General features: G+C 41.5%; 4 protein-coding genes across 4 annotated transcripts in view; 2 read left to right on the plus strand and 2 right to left on the minus strand.

Annotated features, from left to right (window-relative positions):
* Positions 1-12,724, plus strand: part of lgr6 (leucine-rich repeat containing G protein-coupled receptor 6) — a 40,994-nt gene extending 28,270 nt beyond the window's left edge. The window contains exons 5-18 of the mRNA XM_080030685.1: positions 3,769-3,984; positions 4,151-4,222; positions 5,817-5,885; positions 6,331-6,402; positions 6,552-6,623; positions 7,029-7,097; positions 7,537-7,608; positions 7,912-7,977; positions 8,099-8,170; positions 8,669-8,740; positions 9,237-9,362; positions 10,202-10,356; positions 11,008-11,088; positions 11,173-12,724. Coding sequence (XP_079886811.1) covers positions 3,769-3,984; positions 4,151-4,222; positions 5,817-5,885; positions 6,331-6,402; positions 6,552-6,623; positions 7,029-7,097; positions 7,537-7,608; positions 7,912-7,977; positions 8,099-8,170; positions 8,669-8,740; positions 9,237-9,362; positions 10,202-10,356; positions 11,008-11,088; positions 11,173-12,422 — 2,464 coding nt within the window. The 3' untranslated portion in view covers positions 12,423-12,724. The remainder of the gene's footprint in view (positions 1-3,768; positions 3,985-4,150; positions 4,223-5,816; positions 5,886-6,330; positions 6,403-6,551; positions 6,624-7,028; positions 7,098-7,536; positions 7,609-7,911; positions 7,978-8,098; positions 8,171-8,668; positions 8,741-9,236; positions 9,363-10,201; positions 10,357-11,007; positions 11,089-11,172) is intronic.
* An 870-nt stretch (positions 12,725-13,594) lies between these two features.
* On the minus strand, positions 13,595-17,648 carry ube2t (ubiquitin-conjugating enzyme E2T (putative)). The gene is made up of 7 exons (XM_080030686.1): positions 17,521-17,648; positions 16,776-16,885; positions 16,579-16,648; positions 16,363-16,468; positions 15,046-15,144; positions 14,569-14,652; positions 13,595-13,935 (listed from the first exon to the last, which is right to left on the minus strand). The coding sequence occupies exons 2-7, from the start codon at positions 16,882-16,884 to the stop codon at positions 13,819-13,821; spliced, it is 585 nt and encodes a 194-aa protein (XP_079886812.1). The 5' UTR covers position 16,885; positions 17,521-17,648; the 3' UTR covers positions 13,595-13,818.
* Positions 17,649-19,281: 1,633 nt separating this feature from the next.
* Positions 19,282-21,898, minus strand: LOC307253666 (putative methyltransferase YdaC). Its single transcript, XM_080031789.1, has 4 exons — positions 21,822-21,898; positions 20,974-21,230; positions 20,578-20,758; positions 19,282-19,918 (listed from the first exon to the last, which is right to left on the minus strand). Exons 2-4 carry the CDS (start codon positions 21,226-21,228, stop codon positions 19,728-19,730), a joined length of 627 nt encoding a protein of 208 aa, XP_079887915.1. The 5' UTR covers positions 21,229-21,230; positions 21,822-21,898; the 3' UTR covers positions 19,282-19,727.
* Positions 21,899-22,868: 970 nt separating this feature from the next.
* On the plus strand, positions 22,869-27,757 carry etv7 (ETS variant transcription factor 7). The gene is made up of 8 exons (XM_080031782.1): positions 22,869-23,066; positions 23,305-23,440; positions 23,564-23,728; positions 23,827-23,997; positions 25,055-25,198; positions 25,640-25,782; positions 25,901-26,001; positions 26,089-27,757. The coding sequence occupies exons 1-8, from the start codon at positions 23,034-23,036 to the stop codon at positions 26,243-26,245; spliced, it is 1,050 nt and encodes a 349-aa protein (XP_079887908.1). The 5' UTR covers positions 22,869-23,033; the 3' UTR covers positions 26,246-27,757.
* Positions 27,758-27,767: the final 10 nt, after the last annotated feature.

Below are 27,767 nucleotides of genomic sequence, written 5' to 3' on the forward strand. Positions count from 1 at the left end.
TTTCCAGACTTTAGGAACTATACCAGAGGAGATGGAAATATTAAACATATGGGTTATTTGTTTTGATATGATAAGTGCAGAGAGATTGATTGAAAACATGTCCAAATTGTCCTCTCCCATGTACAGTGGAGGAAATAAGTATTTGATCCCTCACTGATTTTGTAAGTTTTCCCACTTACAAAGAAATGAGCGGTCTATAATTTTAAAGCTAGGTTTATTTTAACAGTGATAGACAGAATGTCACAAAGAAAATCCAGAAAATCACATTAAAATAAATAATTTTGCATTGCATTGAGTGAAATAAGTACTTGATCCCCTACCAACCATAAAGAATTCTGGCTCCCACAGATTATTTCTCGTGCTTTAAAAAAGTACTCATCTACAGCAATCTACAACACACCTGTCTCAACTTGTTGCCTGTATAAAAGACACCTGTCCACAGAGTCAATAAATCAAACTCCAACATCTCCATCATGGGCAAGACCACAGTGCTGTCTAAGGACATTAGGGACAAGATTGTAGACCTGCACAAGGCCGGAATAGACTACAAGACCATTGGCGAGAAGCTGGGTGAGAAGGAGACAACTGTGATTGCGATTTTTCGAAAATGAAAGAAACACAAAATGACCCTGAATCTCCCTCGGTCTGGGGCTCCATGCAAGATCTCACCTCGTGGGGTATCAATGATCATGAGAAAGGTGAGGGATCAGCCCAGATCTACACGGGAGGAGCCTGTTTATGATCCCAAAGCAGCTGGGACCACAGTCACCAAGAAAACCATTGGTAACACACTATGCCGTAATGGATTGAAATCCTGTAGTGCCCGTAAAGTCCCCCTGCTCAAGAAGGGACATGTACAGAACCGACTGAAGTTTTCCAATGAGCACCTGAACGACTCAGAGAATGCTTGGGAGAAGGTGATGTGGTCAGATTACAACAAAATCAAGTTCTTTGGTATCATAGTGACTTGCCATGCTTGGAGGAAGAGGAATTCTGACTATGACCCAAAGAACACCATCCCCACAGTCAAGCATGGAGGCTGAAGCATTATGCTTTGGGGGTGTTTCTCTGCTAAGGGGAGAGGTGGACTTCACTGCATCAAAGGAAATATGGATGGGGCCATGTACCATGAAATACTAGGTGACAACCTCTTTCTTTCAGCCAGGTCCGTAAAAATGGGTCATGTATGGGTCTTCCAGCACGTCAATGACCCTAAAAATACAGCAAGGGCAACAAAGGAGTGGCTCAAGAAGAAGCACACTAAGGTAATGGAGTGGCCTAGCCAGTCTCTGGACCCGAATCCAATAGATCTGTGGAGGGAACTGAAGCTCAAGCGACAGCCTCGAAAACTTAAAGATTAGGAGAGGATCTGCAAAGTGGAGTGGTCCAAGTATCCTCCTGAGATGTGTGCAAACCTGGTCATCAACTACAAGACACGTCTGACCTCTGTACTTGCCAACAAGGGTTTCTCTACCAAGTACTAAGCAATGTTTTGATAGGGGATCAAATACTTATTTCACTCAATGAAATGCAAAAGAATTTCTATCTTTTTATAAGTGATTTTCTGGATTTTCTTTTTGATATTCTGTCTATCACTGTTAAAATAAACCTAGCATTAAAATGATAGACCATTCATTTCATTGTAAGTGGGCAAACTTACAAAATCAGTGAGGGAGCAAATACTTATTTCCTCCACTGTACTTCCTGGGGTTGATGGCTATGAGCGCATCTACAACAACACTTGTGGGAACTGGAACAAGGGTGAAAATAGTACTTGAGAGACAGGTGGTATGTTATTACTGGTGGTAGAAGGCGTATATCCTCCATTCTGAAAGAGTTGACCAGCAGCTACAAAATGTTAAAGGTGAAGTAAGCGGTTTATTTATGTTAATATAAGTGTTAAATTGCACTTTATTCATACAGTGATCACTTACATAATGTGCGCGTTTCATAAAGCAGATTTCTCAGTCAGCTGCTCTGCATGTAATCTGCAAATAAACTTATTGGAGGATCCCGAAATTTTTATCCAAACACAAGAGAGAACGCTAACAACCGACACCCGTCTCACTCATGGTCTCACTGCCGGTGCACGCCAGAGCAACAGATGGGTGAATGTTTATGCGCCTACAATGGCAGAGCAGGTAAAAATCCTTCCCAATGTCTGTTTTTATCATGTTTTATCACACTTATGAATCTGAGATGATGCTAGATAACTCGCTGCTTAAAGACCGCAGTGCATTAAAGCGGATACGAGTAACATTTAAATATCTTTTAAACAACCTCATGTTTCCTCTGATAATCATAAATTACCTTTAACAGCAAACGAGACCATCAGTGCAAAGAAAGACGTTTTTATATAGTTTTTATTACTGCTTTTGGTCTGGTCGCACACCCAGTCCGATTTTCGGTTCGCTCGTGCAGGCTCTATGGTCACATATCCGTATTGGTTGCAGATTTCAGTGTGGCGCTGCAACGCGATTTGAGAAGCCTATCCCTCCAGGTGAGGGAAGGGGAGCGGGAGCCTTGTTTGAGACAGTTATTTGTCGTCATAAATGACTGATAACGGGGCTGAACCATCAAAGAAAAAAAAGAGAATGCAATGAAGAAAAGCGAAAAGGGAGAGTGAGTGATAGGCGGGCGGGAGGACGTTGCCAAGCAACGTGTATACAATTTCACAAGAGCGAAACTAGACTGCTAAATGAATGAGCGGTTGGTACTAACACAAAGTTTGCTTTGCTTCACCATCATCAGATAACCATTATCTGAAATAGTCATTATTTACATCAACAACACAAACACATTACCTCATCGTGATCCATAGTCTACTAACTGCCGTCTCTCATTCATTCGCTTTCTGTGAGGACACAGCTCCGTGAGAGAGAGAGTAGTTAGGTGACGCTGCTGAATCAACTCATTGCAAGCAGGTGTGTGTACTGACTGGCATTAGTTGATGCAGTGTCAAAACCACTCTCACGGAGCCGAAAAGAGTCCTCACACTTTCAACACACGAACATGCACTATATTGCGCCCTTCTCAGTCCACGCTCACGCGCCTGGCACGAGCATTTGCGACAGCGGGCGTCGTAAAAATACTACCGCTTTTGTCCAAAGGGGACGCCAACGTGCCATCTTACTCGTAGTGCCTTTAATGTGGGTGACGTAGGGACGAGCGAGGGGACTGCTAATTGCAGTAACTGACAGGAAGTTAGCTAAAAGAACCATTCCGCTTACAGCACCTTTAATTGAAAGCTAAACCAATCTCTTTCTGATCATTTAAAGTCTGAACATTTTTTTTTATCATTTATTTTTATATAAATGGTGGAAATTTTCGGGAACTGATGAGGACAGTGGGACTCCATTGGAAAGAGTAAAGGAGGGAAGAAGTAAGGAAGATGAGCTAAAGTTGCATTCAAACTGCAATTCTTCCCATTTATCAGACAAAGAGATCTCGGCTTAGTACAACATAAATAAAGAGTGGTACATTATAATAGGCTTGCCAAAACCGTTCCTACATGATTATGTCTGTGTTTTTCACATCTTACATTTCCTACATGTCTGTGCTTGCAAAGCTAGACATGGCTTATTTAGCATGTGAATAAATCATAATGAGGAGCTTCTGAGAAGCTGCGGCAAGAACCTCATAATAACCGTTCAGTAAGCCAAACAGTTTCAATGCCACAACACACAACCTGTAATGCATCATATGCAAACATACTGAACTTTAGACTTGGTGATTATCTCACTAAGCTTAGTTCCTCTCACCCCACAGGCGTCTCGATGCAAACCTGTTGTCTGAAGTCCCGGCTGGGGCTTTTAGAGGAGTCCGCTCTCTAAGACACCTGTGGTTGGATGACAACTCCCTTACAGAGATCCCAGTGACGGCCCTGGACTCTCTGCCCTCCCTGCAGGCCATGACGCTGGCCCTAAACCAGATCACACACATCCCCGATTATGCTTTCACCAACCTCTCCGCCCTTGTCGTACTGTAAGTGACATATTGGCTTGTTTACTTAAAACTCTTGAGTGAGTGTGGTTTCTCAACTTAGCAGAGAAATGATTTGTTCCGCAGGTCGGTGATGATTGCAGTGTGGAAACGTTTCAGAAAAAAGTCATTACTGATTTGTTGAAAAATATTTCTGTCTTTTTTCCAGGCATCTCCATAACAACCAGATCCAGAGCATGGGCCCGAGATGTTTCGAGGGTCTACACAGTCTTGAGACACTGTCAGTATCACACACACACAAGACACAAGCACACATGCACAGACACACGCCCAAATGAGTACCTCCTCTGTTTCCCCAAACATCCCAACAACACAAGGCAGGCTTTGTGATGACAAAGTATCAACATTCATCAAGCATGGTGCGTAGTGTTTTACAACAAGCACATGTCATTAGAATAACTCAAAACTATATAGATAGAAAGGTAATTTAATTAAGAGCCATCATTTTACACACAAGTCTTGCTACAGCCTTGTTTCTTTTTGTGAGGGAAAGTATTTGGTGTTACTTGGAACACCTTAAATTAATGTGTTTTTATAATCAATTGCAACAAATGTGTAATGATAAATATCCTGGTAATTTCAGCAGGTGTTAAAAAGTTTCTAAAAACCACAACCAATACATGAACGGCAGGAATGTGAAGATCAAAGTTCCCTGTTTGAAAAACCTTGAAGAAACCTTTACAGATTCCTCTTTGTTTTGTAAAAGTAATTGCTAAGCAGCACTGAGGTCAAATATGGCTCAGCATGGCTTTAGGAGAGTCGTTTGAGTGTACGTGCCGTAGCTTTGATACCTAGTTCGTAACCACACACCAATATGTAAACCGCAAGAAACTGACACGTTCTTATGAAAGACGTTGAGGAAGAAAGCGAGAGAAAGGGGAACGGTGCAACTGAGTCATGCCCGAAAATGTGAGGGAACAGGGTGTAAGTCAGGGGAGCTGTGGTTAAGGGGATGAAGGGAAACTATAGAGTGAGCAAGACAGGGATGGAGCTTTCTGGACCAGAATAGTGTGTGTTAAAGTGTTTGGGCCGTCAGCAGCTAGGAGAGACAGATGATGCAGAGGGATAAGATGACAGGTGTCATTGACGTGGGGATTGCGCTGGTATGAGGGGTTAATCTTTCACAGCGGCCTTGCTTATGAGAAATACGAGAGACCATCTGCATCACCACCACCCTCCCCGAACCCCTAGTGTGTATTATAAAATCATTACTATGAGGAGTCATCCAGGGAACTGCTGGAAAACGTAACAGCATATGCAAACTAGACGGAGAAGACACAAACAGTAAACCTTTTCACAACACAAAAACATATACATATGTATCTAGAAGTATATCTACAAGCCCTGGAATCTTCAAAAAAACACACATGCATGCACGCACATTTTTATATGTGGGAAAAGGCCATACTATGTATGTATGCACAAACATTCGCACCACAGACTTTCCCCGTGGTGTGTACACAAGCACATCTACACTCATACACCAACAAGAATTGCATTTAAATCCCTTTTCCTGCCACCTGCATATGAGCTGTGTCAACTATAGCAACGGTTGTTTTGATACAGCGTTTCCTGGGAAACTAATCAGAGACAGACCTAAATAATCAGGTCAGAGCAGCAAAGGTCAAAGGTCACATTCAAACTTCACACTCACCAGCTGTCAGCCTCTCAGAGTGGGAGGAAATTGCTAGGTATACATGTGCAATCAGACAGTTTCACACACACACACACACACACACACACACACACACACACACACACACACACACACACACAAACGAACATGGTTGTTTATCATACTGTATCTCTCTCAGGGATTTAAACTACAATGATCTGCAGGAGTTTCCTGTGGCCATCAGGACTCTGAGTAAACTTCAGGAACTGTGAGTACACACAGACACGCTCAAAAACCCACCTGCCTGACATGACTATCATTGTTGCGTTATCCCAAGTAATCCCGTTAAGTGATTTTAATGTGGCACTCGGATACAATCTCTCTCGCCCTAAGCAGGTGCTGCCTACACACCCACGCTCCCGCTTGCCTGCACGTACACACAGATGCACACGCACACACACAAAAAAAATGTTCCCTCTGCTTCAGCAGATGTTCTGCACCGTGCATATGTGTCACAGATACAGCATATGTGTGCGTGTTTACATCTCATTTATCCAAAAATGTTTTTCAGCTGTGCAATGGCAGGTGCAACATGAGGACATGTGACCTGCCTCTAGCTCACAAATACACTCTGTATCTCCTCCAAAGACATACACAACAATCAGAAAAACATTGATAAACTGTCTGACTTAGGGTATGTTTTATATTTGCAGGGGCTTCCATAACAACAATATCAAAGCCATTCCTGAGAGGGCCTTTGTGGGAAACCCTCAGCTCCAAACCATGTGAGCCTAATGCTGTAATGTGCACATACTGTATTACGTGAACAAATACAGTAATGAATGCTATTTTATGTCAACATCATTTACAGAGTGACTCATTCCACAAAAAAGCTTCAGCAGAATAAGTCAAAATCCATTTTCTTTTCTTCCAGTCATTTCTATGAGAACCCCATACAGTTTGTGGGGAAATCCGCTTTCCAGTTCTTACCTAAGTTGCACACACTGTAAGTATTCGGTCAGCAGAAACCATTCCAGTGAGTTAGCCAAAACACTGTTTAAATCATCCTCTGTCCCTAGCAGTGAGAGTTGAGTGGACATGTGTAATGGCCTACTGAATGATGTTGTGTTAGTGTATTGCGTTGCTGTGTGCTGATGTGGTAAGGGTGAGTGTGTTGTAAGAACATGTTGAATGGTGTGACTTATGATGTCTAGCGAGACAGCCAAAACAGCCTGTGTTGATGTTGGAGGAAAAGTTTGATGGCTGAAATGAGCTGTTAGACAAAGTTGGTGTGCACACCCATGAGTGTGTGTGTGTGTGGGTGTGTGTGGGTGTGTGTGAGCCGGTGGGAGAGAGGGAGAGAAAGAAAGAAAGAGAGTTTTCTGACACTTTTCTCCCTGATCTACGGCAGTTCCCTTAACGGAGCAACCCAGATTCAAGAGTTCCCCGATCTGAAAGGAACCACAAGCCTGGAAATCTTGTGAGTGTCTCCCTTATCCCCACACACACACCACCACTAACACCACAAAAGCGCAGAGTATTATTTAATCTATTGGGTCTTCACAACATACAAGAAAGAATGTGAAAATACAGTAAGGTTTAGGCCAGAGACACAGACCCAGTCCAAGCACATGAGAGAAAAAGAGTGGAGAGGGATAAAGAAAAGAATGAGACAGATACACACAGAAAGCCAAGAGGAAAAGAAAGGAGAGAATATGTGTGTTTTAGGATTCTGGTGGAGAAAGGGACAGAACGGGAGACTTATGAAAGAGATAGGGAGGAGTAAGCTAGTTATGCCAGCGAGTGACAGGTTTGGCGAACCTACACAGCTCCCTGTCTGTCCAAGTTAGAATCACGGGACTGGGGGATCCTTTTGCTTGCTTGCACTTCAACAATGATGATTCTCTTTTTCTCTATAGGACACTGACTCGAGCCGGTCTATCAGCTCTCCCTCTGGATCTATGTGAGCAGCTGCCTAACCTCAGAGTGCTGTGAGTACACACGCAAGCACAGACACATGGGAGTGGGGGGGGGGGGGGGGGGGGGGAGGAAGTGAGAGGTACAAAAACTGATACAGAAAACCCAACTGTGCAGAGCTGTGACCCCAAGGCAATCATTTGTACAATCACTGCGCTATGAAATCCAATCACCCCCACCAAAATGATTGTCCTGCTATATCGCCTTGCTCACAAAGCCGACTGTTCACCCAAATAATCCTGTCACCCCCATAATTTCCCACGCTATAAATCCACAGCTGGTCACTGTGTTTATGTGTGCTTTGTGTGTTGTGGTAGAGAGCTGTCTTACAACCAGATAGAGGATCTGCCCAGCTTTTACCACTGCTCTGTACTGCAAGAGATGTGAGAAGTTCAACTCCCAACACATTTGCATGCACAAATACATCAAAAATTCAACCATGTATCGGTTTCCCTGCACAATTTAGTCTGTACTTATGTATGCCTACATGTATTTTTTCATCAGAGGGCTACAGCATAACCAAATCAGGAGGATAGAGTCAAGCACCTTCCAGCAGCTCTCCTCTTTAAGAGCACTGTGAGTCCAAATATGTTGTAACTGTTCCTCTTCTCCAACATGTCACACATTATTGTCTTTATAGAAAATTATTCTCTAGATCAGTGGTTCCCAGTCTTGGGATCAAGATCCCACCAAGAGGTTACAAGATATATTTGAGTTTCCATTCATGATGAACATCATAGGAGAGAATAAAAACTAAATATAATTCTTATGCACAAATATTTTTCCTTATGCAATGTTGGCTAGCTTAACCTCTTCGCAGTTCTAAGAAATATGTAAACAATTAGTCTTTGGACTGTAAATCACTCACATAGTGTGATCAGAAAAGAAGACATGGGTTCATTGACATGGGTCCGTTTCAGTGGCCAAAACGGCTGGGAAGCATTGGTTAAGATCTAACTGCGTAGACTTTTGACCTAACAGTGACATCTAGTGGTGATGGAGATACAATATCAATGTGTTATTACAATTACTGTGAGTCCATTTCAGTAAATTTTGCTTCTTATTTTCTGTCAGCGATCTGAGCTGGAACATGATCGAGTGGATCCACTCGGATGCCTTTGTCTCGCTTCACTCTTTGTTGAAACTGTGAGTAGACACACATACATAACCGTCACTACAACTCTTCTACCTTTCATGTGGTCCTTCTGCAGTGCCAATCTTTTCCCATAGAAAGCATGCCTAAATTGTGAATCTTAAAATACATTCACTCTGTATGTCAGAGCCTTTGCCTTGTACAATCCCTCAACACATGACTTTGTGTAGCACAGAAAACCTGTTGTCTTTGGCTGAGTCTACAGAGAAAACAGATATGCATTTATTGTTTGAGACACCCCTCTGTGTGGCCAAGAGACTCATCCCAGGCCATGCCAATACAAACTGCTTCATTCTGTGAAGACCGGTTGAAATATGCCTAGCTAAACAAGCAGCTACAGTACATCTGATAGGAAACCTTCTGAGACACAAGGCCTTTTTGTAACACGATGACCCTCTGCAATATCCAAAATTATCTTTTTTATAAACACTGATTTGACTTGATCTCACATCTAACTACTTTTGGATTTTCTTTCCATAAACATCTCAGGGACCTGACTGAGAACCGTCTCACCTCAGTACCTGTTGCAGGGTTGGGGGGTCTCACCCATCTCAAGCTGAGGGGCAACACAGAATTATACGAGGCCTTCAGTCCTGATCACTTTGCCCGTATGAGGTAACACACACCATCATGCATCCTTCAATGTATCTATTTCTTAATGTAGACCCCACAGTGAACTTTGTGTAATTTGGTTTCTAACCAAAAACTGATTTAAGATGATAACATGCCCAGGTGTGTATCCTGTGGCTGTATGATAGAATGCATTACTTCCCATCCCTTCAATTATCCTCCCTCCCATAATTTTCTATGAATATCTTCAATTTACCAAAAGCAGCCAAGGTTGGCAATAAACAAATTCCACTGTACCCCTGCAAGCCATCCCTGAACTTAACTTCAACAATGAGGAAGCATTTGTAAGCAGCAAGTTAATTCTTGTTACAGCGATCCCTGAAGGCCCAGAAAGGTGCAGTGAAGTAGAAATGGAGTCAGTTTCAAAGACATTGGAGATGGCAGGTGATCAAGTGGAAATTGTTGGCATTACTGTATAACATCGTCCAAAACAGAAGTTCTGGCAGAAAGCCGCTTTGAGAAGCATTGTACATGCACAGTAAATGTTTTCTTACAACCGTCCACAAACAAGTCAGCTGTTCCTGACTTCAGGAAATCATTTAATCTCCTTTTTGTTGTAGATAAAGAGTGATAGGTTCTTTTTTATAATTACTCAACTGCTACAGGAACAGATTAATACACATCTGAGATTGCTTTGAAACAGTAATGCAAATACTCGTTACTGTATCAAAGATCTAAGGTGGTAATGCTCATGCTGACATTAAATTGAACATCACACAAATGTTAAGGTTTTGTTACCATTTATTTGTGCACTTATAACACCATCTGTTGTGGCCTTGATTGTCCAGGTCTATCATCAATATTTGTTCATCTGTTTGCAACAGGGTAATAGAGATGCCTTATGCCTACCAGTGCTGTGTGTATGGTTCCTGTGATAGTTACAAGCCAGGAAGCCAGTGGGACGCAGAGCAGAGCCACAGTGAAGAGGACCTACACAAGAGGACTGTAGCCATGTACCCTATCCATGCTGACACACATGGTAAGAAAGCATGTAATATCTTTGCTAGCATACAGTACTGTAAATAACACATGGTGTACACACCAAGGGTGCGGGGTAAAGCAATACATGGAAATCTGAGCGCCAAATGTCTGGGCTCATTGCTGAATTATTGACACAAGCCCACTTGAAACAGATCAGAGCCTCGCTAAAACCACAGCTCCTGGCAGCTGACGGACTCTTACACTTGAGTGTCAACCCTGCCACGCATTCCTGTGGCAGACATAAAGTACAAACACCAATAAACCAAAATTAAGTTGAAATTAAAACCATTAACACTAGACCATTAAATCTGAAAATAAACACATGCTTAGTGTAACAAAAAGGTAACGATAACAAAAATTATTAAACAGACATATCACTAATTAAAATATATTCACATTAACGGATAGAAAAACAGTCATGATGATCAAATTGCATGCAGATGCCAATTATCTTCTGGAAATATTTTTATCATGCAAAAGAGTGATCACCTCACCTCCTCCTTAAACCACCAATTCCCCCCCAGATACAATCTAAGATGTGAATACTGTTAACACATGCACATACAGAATAGGCTGTCTTAAGAGCTCATGCAGGCTAAACAGACTTGAAAGATGTTCTGATTACTGACCCTGCAATGCTTTATTACAGACGACCCTGACCTGGAAGAGTTCCAACTAGAAGTAGAAGAATCCAAACTGCATACCAGTGTCCAATGCACACCGACACCAGGTAATGGAAGTAACACCTTCAGCAATGTTGATCAAGTCGTTATAAAGTTTGTTAAACTACAGCTGGTGATTTTGATGTCTGCAGGTCCCTTCCGTCCCTGTGACTCTCTGTTGGGCAGCTGGCTGGTTCGTGTGGGCCTGTGGTCCATCTCCTTGGTGTCTCTTCTGGGGAACTCTCTTCTGCTCCTGTCCTTCTTTGGCTCAACTGGCTACCTGTCACCGCTCCGCTTCACTGTGGCCTGTATGGGTGCCTCCAACCTGCTGACTGGAGTGTGTACATGCACCCTGGCCCTTGTGGACGCTCTAACTTTTGGAGAGTTTGGTCACCACGGAGCCCGCTGGGAAGGGGGTCCTGGTTGTCAGGCGACGGGATGGGTATGGGTGTTTGCCTCTGAGGCAAGTGTGCTGCTGCTGACTCTGGCTGCCGTACAGTGTGGAGTGAGTGTGACATGTGCCCGTGCATATGGAAAGTCTCCATCCCTTGGGAGTGTACGCACATGTGCACTTTTCTGCCTCACTCTATCACTCACCCTCGCTTCTCTCCCACTCATAGGGGTTGGGGAGTATGGGTCCTCACCCTTCTGCCTTCCCTCGCACCTGCCACCCCCATCCTCTCGAATGCCATCCTCCTTGGGCTTTCCCTTGGCGCTTATTATGATGAACACCCTGTGCTTGCTTATAGTCACAGGTTCCTACATCCGCCTCTACTGGGAGTTACTTAGGGGAGAGTGTGAGGGCCTGTGGGACTGTGCTATGATCAAACACGTTGCCTGGCTAATATTCACCAATGGCCTCCTCTATGTACCAGTAGCTTTCCTCTCCCTATGCTCTCTCCTGGGACTCCTTTCACTGGGGGAGGAGGTGCTAAAATCAGTTCTCCTGCTTCTCCAGCCCCTGCCTGCCTGCCTCAACCCCCTCCTCTTCCTCCTCTTCACACGAGACAATACCCAGTTTTTCTTCTGGCCTCACCCCAAAGCACGCCCACAGCTACGCCGGGACCACACCCTGGACTCACTGGTCTCTGTGGGGACAGAGAAGAGCTCCTGCTCCGATTCGTCAACACAGGTGTCACTCGCTGATGTTGACGCCCTGTACAGTGGGGGGTCACCCCTCCAACCTCGACTGGATCCAATCAGGTTTTCCCACTGCTCTTCGACTTCCTCCGTTCCTCTCATCCCTTGCCAGATACCCACTGCCAGAGATAGAGACAGAGTGACAGAACGAGGGAGCCCGAGCGATGATGAATGTCTTAAGGGTTTGGATCAAGACGTGATTCATAACACTTGCCCTCTGTATCACTCTACCATGACTGCCTCTCTCACCTCTCATCCATGAACCTCTGTTTGTCTGTATAGCTGGGACACTATAAACACTCAAGGACCCCTCATCAAAAACATCAGCGAAACCTGCTCCGGGTTTTCAATCCTCAAGCACCTCAGAATGAGTCTACAATAGGATTGTATAGCACTAGAGAAGTTTATGAGAACACAACAATGTGCCTCTAAAAATGGAGTGTGCAACTAAAAGTTCCCTTCACAGTAAAGACTATGAAAGGAAACACTGCAGTACAACATGAGCGTCAAGAAAAAAAGGACCTTGTCAGAAAATACCGAGTGGACTGCGTCAGTCATGGACTTGCATGCAAAAAAGAAAGCTCAAGTAAACTGTAAATGAAATGGAAAAACTAAGCATCAGACAAATCAATGGTTTAGCCAGGGAGAATTTAGGTAGAACCAGTAGAATTTTTAGTGTAAATGTTTATTCTGAAATGTGATCATGAGACATAAAGCATAGAGGATACAGATTGTTTTGTTATATAAGTGGAGTTACCTGATTTGTATTTGTTTATCAAGTTTTATCTTATTGCTAAGGTCTGTTTTATGGAAAGGGACTCATCAGACACACCAGGATTTTTATTTTTTACCAGAGTAAGCTAAGATTTCCCATTCTCAGTAACGTCAGATATGTTTCTTTCCAACTGTTAAGTAGCTTTTAAACAAAATTTTATTTTTATAACGTGTGGCAGGAAAATGCAACAGGAAACAAATCGCACATACAGTTTCATACGGTTTACATGATTTTGTCTCAAATATGCAACTCTCCAATAGGATAGGAGCATTTATATACAGACTGAATGGGATGTAGCTATCTTTCTATAGACATTAGGGTAGGCTAGCAATATGTACATACAATGTAACTACCTCTGAACTAGCATGACATTGACTCACTACAACCTTATGATGTTTGTCTCCCTTTTTAAATGATACGCAGCAAATATATAATTTTATATATTAAGAAATAAATCCTTAGTTTGTATTAAAAAACAAAAACAAAAAAAATGCTATTTAGGATGTACATACTTTGTATACAACTGATAAGCATATGTCTGAATAAAATTATTATCTTCATAATGTATATACATCGACCACTCTGGTACTATTGTGAAACACACCTCTGTATCAGACAAAGTCAAGGAATTTTATGAAATGCATTAAATAAAGTTGAATGATCAAATAATGTTCAAAATAAACTTTAATATCACACGTAAATAATATACATATAAATATGTCAGAATTTCTGGATTAAGAAGGGGAATGCATACATAGTACATGAAAGTAGGTAAGAGCCCTAAATTAAAAATGGAAATCATTCTCTTCCCAAGTAGACAGGTGTATAAGGCATGGTGGTTTTGGAGAAGAGAGACCTGTGGATCCAACAAACATGATGCAAACTACACACAGGTCCTTTTGGCTGGTTCCTCAGTCTCCTGCTGTGCATCGAAAGATTCTCTTTTGCGGGATGAAGCTTTTTGATCTGAATGATTTTCTTTGTTGCCCTCTATCACTCCCTGAACAAAGACGGATACCAACTAGTTTAGATAATGTCACCAATGCTCATCTATGCTCTACAAATACTGAGAAGCATTATATTTGAAGGACACATTTGAGTATAAATCAAACAGTCTGCGTAATCCTGTCACAACTGAATAGGCCTATTCAATTAATAGACACCATTCTAAAAAGGGAGCATAACACCACCTTGTGGGTGAAACAAATCACTACATTCAGAAGGTCAGTACAGGTGCATCTAACACAAATTTGGATATCATGGAGAAGTTCATTCAAACAATGAAACTTTCATGTATTCTAGATTCATTACACAAAATGAAATATGTCAGGCCTTTCTTTTGTTTCAATTTAGATGATTATGGCTCACAGCTCATCAAATAAAATATCAAGTATCACAAAATATATTAGTATTACCTAAAACCAATCAAAAAAAGATTTATAATACAGAAATGCCGACCTTCCGAAAGGTATGTTTAATCTAGAATAATTTCAATTCATGTGTAATGAATCTAGCATATATATAAATTTCCCTTTTTGAAATCAAATGACAGAAAATAATGAACTTTTCATTGATATTCTAATTTTTTCAATCATGAACGACAGCAAATACTGCTTCAGCCAGAATGACTTACTGTATTTTTCTGAACAGCATGTTCTTGTGTCCACTTCCTGGCCTTCTCCGAGAACAGCTGTTTGTTGTATTTGAACTCTGACGACTGCATTCAAAATATACAAGTATATACCGTGAAAATACACAGTTGATCCTGGTATAACAAGTCAAATGTCCTCTACTGCAGTTTTAGGACAAGAATGTTTATTTGTGACAAGAGGTAAAGGTGTTTCCGAAAGATTATCTGAACAATTTATTCAGGCATTTAGCCAAACCTATGCCTTGTAATAAAAAATGCATGCTGGAAAGAGTATTACATATCTTTCCAGGTACAAATTTTAAGCATAGTTTTGTTTAGTTCAAAACTCATTGAACTCAGTCATTACTATTTTCTCAAAAGCTGTCTTTTCACGTAAATATTTGTGTTAAAATATTCACAAAAACAAGTGAAACCACTACATTATCATTGTGCTTCAAAGCGAGAATATGAGTGACTCACTATATCAGCCATCAGTGGGTCGTCTGGATTGGGCTCAGCCATGAGCAGCTGAATGGAGGTGAGGACTGTGGAAATGTTTAATGATGGTTTCCAGGCACCCTGAATAAAATGAGAAAAAAAGAAGCAGAAAACTTAAAATGTAAAACATTAGGTGGCATGTTTCCTCAGTAAGGGCCCACTCACACTAGGGCCGTTTGCCTGTTCCGTGCTGCAGGAAGATTCAGCACGATTCCCCTCCTCCCCACTCCCCCCGCTGGCCCGTAGTCACACTGCTCGTGGCCTGGGCACGATTGCACCTTGTCTACGTCACCGTGCGCGTTTAGGATTCGGAGCGTAGTCTACTTGTAGGCTATACGACTGTTTGTGAATATTTTCATCCGGCCAAATTTGCATCATATATTCCACTTCCACATTAGAGCAACGAGAATCCTTAAGCTATTGTTTTTTTTTTAAATGTAGCCTTGACGTAATAGACAGTCTCATATTTGTGCAGCACTCTGTTTATTATTAATATAACGGCAGCACGCTGTTTATTATTAATATAACGGCCCGTCATCAGACCATACGTACCGGATGGTTTTATACACATCGATCGCTCCATCAAGTAATCCAAGTCAGAACTTTTTGTATGGGCAGAGATCTTTTTTTTAGTGTCTTTATAAAGTTTCTTGTTAAACCTTAGTGTAGGCTACTGTTTCCTTATCACCGGGTCGCGGAGTCCCGTTGTGTGTTGTTATGTGTTCGTCTCCACCGCCATGTGTAAAGACAGTATTATGACAGCTGACGGGAGGAAAAAGAAAAAAATCATCTGACGAACGTGAGTAAACACGAAAACCTTTTTGCTTTGCTTTCTGCGCTCACCTATTTAGCTCTCTCCCTCTTTTATTAGCCCACACCTAGGCCTACACACATGTTAATTCTCACACATTTTATGTAGCTACAGTCAAAGTGGTGGGCAATTCTGGTGCCGACTAGAAAGGCAGCGGACGTTAACGGACAATGCATCCTTAATAAATTCACGTCAGGAACGCCGCCTGTGCGCTTGCTTGTGGCCTTGTGCGCGTGTCATCTCATTAGCATCTGTACTTTGGCCACGGCACACCTCTTCCAAGTGTACCGTGGCCAAGGGGCTGTTCCGTGCTGGAATACGGATGGCGTGGTCACACTAGCCAAACGTTCTAGACTTTAGTATGCAAATGAGCTCGGGCACGGGGCCGCGGCCCTAGTGTGAGTGGCCCCTAATTTGACAGCAGACAAACAAACCCATTTGAAAGAAGTGAACCAGAATGTATTTGTTTTGTTTAATTTAGTTATTACCTTTGGTGGGAGTTTGAGAGCATCATGGCAGATACGTCCTGAATTGTCGATGTTTGGGTGGTAGATGGGGGTCAAGAATCTTATTTTTGGAGGCTCAAACGGGTACCTATGAGAGGAACACATCAGGTCATGGCTGATGGACTGCAGTAGGTGTTTATAACTTGGAAATGGGAGGCAGTCATCCTCCATCAATGTTAAACCTTTGGGAAAACGTACCTCTCTGGGATGTTTATCTCCAGGGAGAAAAGGCCACCTTCATATGGAGTCTCTGTTCCACCCACTATCTCTGTAAACCAGATAAAGGTGAACAACACATGATCTGGCAGATATTTATCCTGTTAGATTTTATTAGTTTCATTGATATGCAGTCTTAGTTATTTTAGTTGCAGGGATTTGACGCTGAGAATACTTACGTGCACGAAGGTCGTCAATGCGTTCCTCCGTCTGCCAGCACGTTATCCCCGGGGTTGGCTCGGTGGTCAGCATCTGAAGTTCACGCTTGAGACGGGAAGCTCTCTGCATGCTGGTACAGGGTCAGTGAAAAGTGAACCAGTTTATATAAATGCAGCACAAACACATAAGAACAGGGTTCATGCAGCTTAAGGCAAGCCATATTTAAGGCTTGTAAATACTTTTTTTTTTTTTATTGCCAGAGGTATTTGTAAAATGTTTGACAAATAGATTCTACCAGGAATACAATTGTTTAGAGTTTTTAAATCGCAACGTCAGACAGAGATGAATGAGGCTTAAGAAAGATTGATATAAGACATATTAATGGCCTTATTTTTAGATTAATTCCTTCAACGCCTTTTCTGACTTTTTAAGGATAGACTATGCGGAACCCTGCATCAGAAATGCTGTTGGTCCTTCGTCTGGTAGGCTACTTGGCTAATGTATCCGTTTTGAACAATAAATAAATATTCCCTCGCTTTACAGATAAGGTTAGCTCTGGCTGTTCTAATGTTGCTATTGATAGATTTTATGTTAAAACCTAAAGACACTTATTTTAACGTTAGCTCTCACCTTCAAAGTTTCAAGCTAATGTTTGAGCCTCTAATATGCTGTGGCTTTGGAAACTGTAATTATGTCTTTGTGAAATAAAAAAAAAACACACTCTGGTCAATAGAATTTACGCGATATTAAATCACAGTCGCTTACTTTTGTCCCGCTTTAACAACTGACGTGCAATGAACAGCTTGTTTCGCTTTAGTTGGCTTCTCAACTTTGCCAACACCGTCCGAGTGGCCGTGAGCTGTTTTGGATTTCGCTCTCGCTACGTCATCAACGCCGCCCGCCTTCAACTTTTTCTTCTTCTTCTGTTTTAAAGGCAATTTTGCACCCAACCACGGCACGATCGCCACCTACTGTTGAGTTGCTTCTTCTTCTTATTTTAATTTCCGGCAGACTGTATGCCTTTGCGGTACATTGCTGCCACCCACAGGACAAAAAATAAACAAACAAACAAACAAACAACATATTTCAAACGCAATCAATCCATCCTATTTCCATAGGAATAATCCAGTGGCCGATATGAAATCCAGGACAGTTTTTATAGTCCCAGGCTGATTCTCAATGGGATTTAGAAGGCTCTTTAGTGTAACCGGTGTTGTGCCCAGGCTTTTCCACTGCTGTATACAGATGTTCCCTCTGTCGAGTGAGTCCAGTACATTCCATCAGGATATGTCTTACTGTTTGCTGTTTTTTACACACTCCACATAGTCCATTTTCATGTTTCCCATGTTTTTGTAAATCCCATGCGAGTCCGCAATGCCCCAGCCCCAGTCTGGTCATCATGACTGTATGCCTCCTTTCCTTTCCCAAAAAACACTGGCTCTTTGTGACTCTATTCTGCAAGTTGTAGTAATGCCTCCCCTTCTTTTCCTTATCCCACTCCTCCTGCCACACAGCCATGATGTTCTTTTTGATGATTGACCTAAACTCAGATAACCCCAGCCTCACTTCTACGTCCACATCTTCCCTTCTTAAAGCCCTTTTTGCTGCCCCATCAGCTAGCTCATTCCTCTCTATCCCCACATGAGCTGGGACCCACATGAACCCCACTGACTTCCCTGCCTGCTAAATCCTGTACATCAGGGTAAGAAGCTCCACCATGAGGTCCGACCTGGCTCCAAGCCCTCCCTCCGTCAATGTCATCAGCACTGAAGCAGAGTCAGAACATATCACAACTGGCCCTGGCCTGACCTCCTCCACCCACTGCATAGCCCAGATTATTGCAAGCAGCTCTGTGGTGTAAACTGAAACCCCCTCAGACAGTCGCCTATATTTGACAACATCCAAATCTGGGATGCAAAAAGCAAACCCAGACTTCCCAGTTCTTGGGTCTTGAGTCCCATCAGTGTAAATGTGTATGTACTGTCCCGATTTGTTATTTAGCCTTTCCTTTACAATTCCCCCAAATGTTGCAGTTCTCTCATGAGCTAACACACTTAGATCTATCTCTGGCACTAGTAGAATCCATGGTGGTATAGTTGGCCAGTGAACTACAAGGGCCACCCCCTCCTCCCAAAACTCTATCCTCCCCATTCCCTCATTGACTTTAAAAATCAAACATTCCCTTTTCACTCTTGCTCCTCCCCACTCCCATGCACCTTCCAAAGCCAGCTCCCCCACATGCTCCCCTTGATGTCCCCTTAATTTACAGATATACTGCATTGCCCTGTTGAATTGCTAATGTTGTTGCTGGTGTTAGTTTTTTTTTCTTTCACCTTCATTTTATTCCATTTTACATCATTTTTTGGTTTAATGCACCTTTTATTTACAGTATATGATATAATTTTAGTTTAACTTATATTACTTGAATTTCCAATAGAACAAATAGGCTACATTTGATCTGATCCGTGTTAAACAATATTTATTGTAGTGGTTGGAATGGGATGGATAAAACCGTGAGGCAGCAGCTTTTCAGACAGATATTGACAGCAGTGGGGATATTTGTATAAAAAAGGTGATATATTGTGATATAACCAAATCAAAAAGCTCCACAACAAACAGACATGCATACTGTACAATACAATACAATGGGCTATAGTGTATTTCTGATGCCCACTTATTCTCCAAGTCCTCTTTGCATTGAGGGAATACTTACAAAAGTGGATAAATAGAAGTGTCTAACATAAAGATCAGGCACATAGGTGAGCAGATATTTCCCTATACTTACTGTATTTCTGACACTTGGTTTTCCTCTAAATGGAAGATTTTAAATGTCTAAATTTAAACAAATCCAACATAAATTGATTGATATCATATTGGCAACTTTAGTAACAAACAAAATCAAAGTCACAGAAGTCGGGGGGAAATAGTGCATGGTGCAGTCTCTCACTGGTGGTTTGATTTCAATGTAATTTTTAGGCAGTGGCATAGATAGCCTGAAAAGTAAATTGTTTGTGCTCCTTGTCTTCCATCCTGACATCAGTGAATCCAGAGTCTCTCAGAGCTGCCATGTAGGCCTCCGGGCGCCAGTTCTCCCCTGGCATCACTCGCATTGCTGCCATAGCGGCCACATTGGACAGCCTGAGTGTGGTCACCATCAGGCCTCCTGGGCAGGTTGAAGAGAGGAAAGAAATAATGACTTATTTTGGCAACAGAGGCACAAAGTCTGGTCGACTGTGACAATTATGCACAGCATGTTCTGATTAAGGTACATACTCCGGTTAAGACAATATTCCAAATAAGGTGTGTACATGATGCGCAGCAGCTACGGGGTATTCCCGTTTACATGTCAATCAGCATATTCTGAATAAACCAGCGACGCGGTAGAAACGCCATGATGCCTGACTTGAGCATATGTTTTGCTGGTGTTTTTGCTGTATTTTTCAGCATTTGCCGAGGCCCGCAGTTTGTAACACATGCCCTGGTTTATGGCTGTTATCTAAAGTGTGTAAACATGCAACAACGCTCCTTAAAAAAAGTGATAATTTTTGGCGTATGCAACAATGCCAGACAACGCAAGTGACATAAAGTGAGTTCATTTTCCATGGATGAATTATTACTGGAAAATAATATGCTTACGTCAGGCATCATGACCCTTCTACCGCGTCGCTGGTTTATTCAGAATATGCTGATTGACATGTAAACGGGAATACCCCCGTAGCTGCTGCGCATGTAAACACCTTATTTGGAATATTGTCTTAACCGGAGTATGGACCTTAATCAGAATATGCTGTGCATGTAAACGTAGTGACTGTCTTATCCTACCTGGTTTCATTACCCGGTGAATCTCTGTGGCTCCCTTCCTGAGGTCAGGCCAGAAGTAGTAGCAGTTACAATGAAATACTTTATCCACAATGCTATCTGCCAGAGGTAATGCTGCTACATCACAGTGGTATAGGTTCACTTTCCCGCTGGCCACATGTTCTTTCATTTGCTTACTTGCCATCTGTAAGAGAAGGAAAAAGAGTTAACATACATGTGTTGTCCCAGACATGTAAATACAATTTTTTCAGCTTTTGTCTGCCTGTTTGCCAAGAGTTTCTTCAATTTTGTCTTTCTTATTGTTCCTTACAGAGATACTTGCAATTGGTATGTGGCTAGTTTAGGTGTGCTAAAGAGGCTTGTTTGTGTCTTCTGCTTTTTTTCTCTTCAGTACATCACCTGATGCATGTACTCAGAGTAATCCACGCCTATAAGGTGGCCTGTGGGCTTTGTGAGCAGTGTGGCCGCTAACTGCAGACCCAGTCCAGGGCCATGACCCAGCTCCAGCACTGTGTCCCCAGGTTGGATCCCACTCAGCAGCACAGCATTCTCCTCAAGTACATGATTGCGTTTTCTGAGAACCTTACTGACCATCCACCCTGCCAATGATCGTGTTGGGTTGCCCAACTGTGCCCCAAGTTTTTCAGCCCACATCACTGGAGAAAGTAGAATGGAAAGATATTGGCATTTTTATACATGTGGCTAAACTACTAGAGATTTAAAATCAACAACTTCTAGTGTGGGCATCTCATGGGTTAAAATGCTTTAAAACATGGGAGCGTTGCACAAAGTTTAGTAGTTTTTTAATAAATACTAAACTTCACGTGACACTGACCAAACCACACTCGTGTTGGCTACACTGGTGATCTTCTCAAATCAACCAATAAAAACAACTGAACTGCAGAAAAGTGAAGATTCTTAAATCGCATATTTTTTAAATGTTTAATCAAATTAAAACTGGAAGATTATCTCTCAGATTAACACTTAAAAAAATAGCTTGCACATTTTTTCAAAGAAGAGACTGAACAGATGTAGGCTATTAACTTTTTTCTCACAACACTAATAAAAAAGGGATACTTTTAGTGAGTGTCTTTTTATTACAAAAGGTTAACTATAGCTACAAGCTAGCCTTTTGGACTTTCTTCAACCAATTCCAGCTAGAAATCTCTTTGCATTAACATTAGCTTCTCCTCCGTTACACTGTTTATCGTAAGTTAATACTAATTAGCCCAGCCGTCAACACTTACCGATAATTTTGCAGAGGCAAAACCTTATTTAGAAAATCTTTAGTCAAATCTTATTGTGCAGTAAACGTTGGTGTCACTCATGGACGCAGTCAGCTGCATAACCCCCGCCCCTTCCTTGTGATTGGACAGTGGATTGTTTTCCTTTTTTCCCCATTGTTTTTCTACTTTGAAAAAACTTTATTACAATAGTCCTACTTCAAAATACCAGTGTCAAACGACTCAAATAATTTAGGATTTCATATGAGGCTTAGCTCTGTAACATCTGTGCTTTTTGGTACAGATATATCCATACTACTAGCGGAATGCAAATCACAATGCAGGATTTGAGGCATAAACACATTGCTGAATTTAAACCTACGATCAATTTCACCTAATCTAACCGAAAAAAAATTAAGAAGTCTTTATTTGACTTCCTGGGAACTACAATGTTCTAGATAACCATCTCCAATTGACGGACACTTCACTTGATACATATAGCCTATAGCATATATTTTACTATCTATGATATAGGCTCCCCTATAGGCTAATCCACATATCATATCAGGCTCACTCCAACAATGATCTTCTAGGCCTAGTCTACATCAAACAAGGAAAACAAAAAATAAATTGAAGCCAAAATGCATGGGACATTAACTAGTGTAAGTTAAATATATAATAACATATCATTTGTACATACAATAAGAGATGTACAACTAGAAAGAAGTCATGCAAATCAATGTAGCTGGCTTCTCTGTTTTGTTCGCTTATTCACACTATTGTTTTTCTAATCACTAACGTCCTATACCCCCCCCCCCCCCACACACACACACTCACACACACACAAACAAACATGAACGCAGTTTCGAAAGTTTCCATCGATTATTTCCCCTTGCAGACTTATTCCATATAGGCCTACGTTTTAAGAGATCATGTGTGCAACGCTCCCATAAATAGTTGCAGGAGCGCAGTCGACTGTTGCTGGATCTGTACTCTGCGGTCGCTTCCTCCAATCAGCCTATCTTGCACACACCCCCTGCCAGAATTATGTTTCTTTCGTTTTCATTTCCCGGAAGGATCGAATGAGTTTTATTTCTTCTTAAGATACACCGAGTTTTCATTTAAAGTGATGTTTGGGTAGAATTGAGCTGCACTTTATTTTATTTATTGGACGAGTTAAATACTTTCAAGGGAACTATAGCCTGTTTTTAATCGAACAGAAACAACGGTATTTCCATGGAGAACATTTCCCCGTCTCCTTTGGTCAAGGTAAGATAAGGTCACAGGAGCAAAGCCTAGTTTTTTTGTCTCAGCTAAGCCTACCTCTATTTATCAATTTATGTATTTTTGGACTGGACTGTTTTTTTTTAGATTGATAGCCATGCCCCTCCCTCCCCCCAAAAAAGTTTTTATGTAAAAGTTTAAAATGTCTCTGAATTGCTGTTTCTATACTGCCAATATGTTGTGTATGTGAACTTATATGGGCATGTGTGTTCATGTTTTGCAGCAAGAGAAAGGGGCAAACAGTCCACAGTCCATAATGCCTGGCAGGCAAGTCAATGTTCCTCTCAGTGCGCATCACCAGCTTCCTCTGGTGAGTTCTCTCACTCAGGAAGACCTGTGGCATCTACCTGGAAGATTGCGTGAGTCAGACTCTGTTTTCTGTTGGACATACCCTTGTTTACCTTGAAGATACCACTCCAGAAATAACATACAGCAGAGCAGACCGTAAAAGTGTATTTGAATTGTGTGCATCTGTGTCATAGGAATAAATCCATCACTGTGGGATAAGGAGGATGTTGCTCACTGGCTCCACTGGGCTCAGAAGGAGTACTCCCTGCGCCGGCCTGAAAAGGGACACTTTGAGATGAATGGTCGAGCCCTGTGCCTGCTCACCAAAGAAGACTTCAGACGCCGCTGTCCCAGCTCAGGTAGAACAATGAGTGTGACTGCAAAAAAAAAAAGAGAGAATCTGCCGACTATTTCTGAGTCTTCGTTTTCCCACACATACACACACTATTTTGTACAGGTGATGTCTTGTATGAGATCCTACAGTGCGTGAAACAGCAAAGGAGGAGTGTTGTTTGTGAACCCCCAAATACATCTGCTTCCCCGCCAACTGGACACATCCAGAGCTCAGTCAGCTGCCAGAGAGCTAATCAGAGTGTCCAAGAGTCCCAACCTCCCAATGGCAATCAAGGTCAGTCACGCATAGGAGTACATTTAAAACATGTTCAGAATCAGTCTGAATTAATGGACAATACAATTACAGACATGCAACTAATCAAAGATATAAAGCTCAATGAATATAATCAAACTTATTTGTATAGCCTATAGCTATAATATACAGGAGGAAAGATCAGTACAGCATACAATCTACATTAAGGTCAGATTCTTATGTACTGTATGCACAGGGTTCTTGGTAGAGAGCATGCAGAAGTGCATGGCAGTACAACGAACACACACACCTACTGCACATTTTGTATTTGAGTCTGTTGCGTATAAAATTAAAACTTGTTTATCCTGGTTTGTTTGTGGCCACAAATAGTTCCTGATTGTCCACATGCGTGCACGCTATGTGTGCAAGAACACGCAGGGAGTTGTGCTCTCTCCTATGTTCTCTTTTTACTTTACTTGTGAGGTTGTCTAACGGCTGTAATAGTTTAACCCTGCACACTGCAAGACATTTTATGAGGACATTTTACCCCCCCTCAGTAGAGGAATACAACACACACACCTTGTGTCTTAAAAAAAGGTGCTTTCCATTTTAGAAAGTAGGATATGTGCCAGTTGGGCGTGCCATGGTTACCTGGAAACCAATGATCTTACAACTCCAGAGTCCAAGTTAACAACTATATTTTCTACTGTATGCAAGGATTGATATGGCCTCTTTGTGTTGCACATGGCTTTAGGTCAATATTCACATTGATGTGACATGTTCAAACTGATCTCAAATTTACTTTTACTTTCACTTTAGCTCTTTTTCACAGTTCCACTTATCTTTCTCACCCACTTATCTTTCTGCAGCGTTGGCAGCAGTTGTAACCACTGTGAGCAGTCAGCCACAGTCCATGTCACCTCTCAGGGATTGTCTATTGATCGTTTACACTAACCCTGCTCCGCTCACACATAGTAGTGGGTATTTAAAAAAAAAAGAAAAAGAAAAAAGAACATTACCCTGCATACGAAGTTGTTGACAGGGATTTGTCCCTTTCTTTTTTTGATGTCTGTATCTCTCCATCTGTCCCTTTTCTTAGATGGATCAGCAGCTATCTCCACATTGCCCAAAAGCCAAGTTCAATGTCCTCCCCAATCAGAGAGCTGCATCCAGCAGCCACTCAACCTATCCAGTCGAGAGAACCCAAGGAGCCTGCTGCACAAAGCCAACGGCCGCATCACAGGTACTGCTATGTTGTTTTATTAACAGTTGCATTGCAGCTATCACTAAGCTACATTCACAAAAACAAAGCTGTTTTTGACCACAAGAGGGTGTTAAAAACTCGTAGATACCAGTCACCAATACACTGTCAGCTTCTCAACTTCTTATCTAGAAATCCATACGATTCACCATTCAATCATATTGTAACCCTGGTCTGCCCTGTTCTGCAGCCACATACAGACAAAAAAACTTTAAAGTCCTTAAAGGATCTGCAAGAGTGACAATATTACAGATGCATATATGTTTAGATATGGCAATATAACAAGGCATTAATATTGAGTTGTATTTAAAATGGATAAACATGCATAATTTGCATTATACATACTTCATAGATCTTTAAATAGCAATAACTGGTGTTAGTGCATTAGTTTATTTGTCGTATTGCTCTTTCAATCATGTCCAGAGTGCAGACTGCTGTGGGACTATGTGTATCACCTGCTGTGTGACGACCAGTACCAAAATTACATCCGATGGGAAGAAAAGGGCAGCCTGGTGTTCCGAGTGGTCGACCCCAACGGACTGGCACGTCTCTGGGGAAACCACAAGGTGAGCACCACAAGAAACAATGAAAGACAAGATAAACAAAACAAGAAAAACAGGGGAAATCGAAGCAGAGTAAATGTTGTATTATTGGCCCAGGATGATGTGTGATCTCTTTTCACAGAACCGAGACAATATGACCTATGAGAAAATGTCCCGTGCTCTGCGCCACTACTACAAGCTCAACATCATCAAAAAAGAACCAGGACAAAAACTCCTCTTCAGGTCTTTGCACATTTCTTTCTTTGTAATTCTCCCACACACACAACGACACACATATTTATCGTTATTACTTCTCTGTATCTCCCTCAGGTTTCTGAAACTCCCACATGGTGTCAGGAAACTGCGGGCTGAGTCCCCACAACACACTCCGGATCAGGACTTTACAGACAGTAGTCCCACACATGAGTTCAATGAGGACTCTTTTGAGGTTTCCCCCGACCGGGCTTCTCCACAGCCTCCGCCATAGGAAAAGTATTCGACGTCCTAAAAACAGTACACAGAATGCCGATTATTACAGTTTAAATGGGAGACTGTTTGGGCTTCAGAAAATAACGCATGCATGTACAGGTACAACTCAAAGCACTGTTAGCTGTATTGTTAGGAAAGTTTTTCCCAATCTGAAATTGCTTTTAATTTTTCTGTATAATGTGTGTCTGTGATCAGAATGAACACTAATATCATGGTATGAGGAAAACTGAAAGAACTCACTTAAGTATTCAAACAGTCAACCAATCACTTTAATTTTTCAGGCTTGCTCAACACAGTTTCTAGATGAAAAAGGCTTATTTTTCAGATATAATTAAGGTCTTGCATGTAAGCGGTCTAAAAGGACTCAAATCAAATCATTCTAGCAGAACAGTAAAACACAGTCAGTGTAGAAGGTTTGATGCCAGTTTATAGACGTGGCACATATCAACCTCAAATGGAGGTATTTTAGTTTTCAAAGCTGGTGTTTTTCATGCTTTTTTAAATAAAATATTAGGCCTATTTTGTACTAGAACAATATATCACTTCATTGTTATTTTATTACGTATGATCAGTAATAACATTAACCTCTAGGGTGAATAATCTAGATGTAAATTACTGTAAATCCACCTCAATAATGGAATTAACAAACTACTTAAAGCAAAGACAAAAATCATAGGCCAGTCGGAACTAGAGTCCACTAACAGGCGTGCGTTTTTGGAAAAATGTACTGTATATCAGACAGCATTAGCAAGCTCAGAAAACCTAGGACACTTGAGGAATACACAGTCAAAGTTGGCATCTGTACCTGCAGGGGGTGCTGTTGTAGCAAGGAAACCAGTGCCTGAGCTTCTGATAAATAACCTCCTTTCCTCCTAGACAGCAGAAATTAGGACATTTATTATTAGCTAACTTAATATCTCAATTGACTTTAATTCTCCAGGATATTACACATTTCAATGGAGTATTGAGTACATAATGTATAGTGTTATTTAAAAATCAGCTATACAAGTGAAACAGAGTGTGTCTGTTGCATTTAAAATATCTTGTTTATTCGCTCTATATATATAGGAAAGCAGTGAGTCATTTTGTGAAAAGTGTTGTGTTTTATTCATATAGGAAAAAAATGTTTTACTTTGTTTCAGTCAAAAAAGACAGAGGAGGATAAAGAAGATGACCCAGTAGACTCGGATGATGAACATATTGATGTTTGTTTAAAGTGTTTGTGCATGTTGTCTGACCTGCAAGTGTTAAAAGAAAGGTCTTGTGTAAGTTTTCTTTTGTTGATTTGAACTTTTCACTCATTAGTTCAGCTGCTTAACAGTTATTTTCTAGTATCATGTGGAAGCCAGCCTAAATAAGCGAAACCAAAACCACTTTAGCTTTTGGGAATAGAAACAAACAAGAGCATTTTGTGTTATGACTCATGGGCATGACCAATACAGTATGTCTAATGGAGACTGGTTTAAAAACACTGATTGTGGAGCCGCCACCCATTTTTCCTACTGAATAAATTGACTCAA

This window comes from Ammodytes marinus (assembly GCF_949987685.1).
Source record: "Ammodytes marinus genome assembly, chromosome: 7".
NCBI lineage: Eukaryota > Metazoa > Chordata > Actinopteri > Uranoscopiformes > Ammodytidae > Ammodytes > Ammodytes marinus.

Bases quoted from the DNA above. Each gene is read 5' to 3' on its own strand.
- ube2t (XM_080030686.1), bottom strand. From the start codon at position 16,884: ATGCAGAGAGCTTCCCGTCTCAAGCGTGAACTTCAGATGCTGACCACC. The intron at 16,649-16,775 runs GTAAGTATTCTC...TCTGGTTTACAG, and splicing joins CATTGACGACCTTCGTGCAC to AGATAGTGGGTGGAACAGAG. The intron at 13,936-14,568 runs GTAAGTCATTCT...GTCTTTGTTCAG, and splicing joins ATGCTGTTCAGAAAAATACA to GGAGTGATAGAGGGCAACAA.
- LOC307253666 (XM_080031789.1), bottom strand. From the start codon at position 21,228: ATGTGGGCTGAAAAACTTGGGGCACAGTTGGGCAACCCAACACGATCA. The intron at 20,759-20,973 runs GTGATGTACTGA...CTTCTCTTACAG, and splicing joins ACTCTGAGTACATGCATCAG to ATGGCAAGTAAGCAAATGAA. The intron at 19,919-20,577 runs GTAGGATAAGAC...CAACCTGCCCAG, and splicing joins TCACCGGGTAATGAAACCAG to GAGGCCTGATGGTGACCACA.
- etv7 (XM_080031782.1), top strand. From the start codon at position 23,034: ATGGAGAACATTTCCCCGTCTCCTTTGGTCAAG. The intron at 23,998-25,054 runs GTCAGTCACGCA...CCCTTTTCTTAG, and splicing joins ACCTCCCAATGGCAATCAAG to ATGGATCAGCAGCTATCTCC. The intron at 25,199-25,639 runs GTACTGCTATGT...AATCATGTCCAG, and splicing joins AGCCAACGGCCGCATCACAG to AGTGCAGACTGCTGTGGGAC.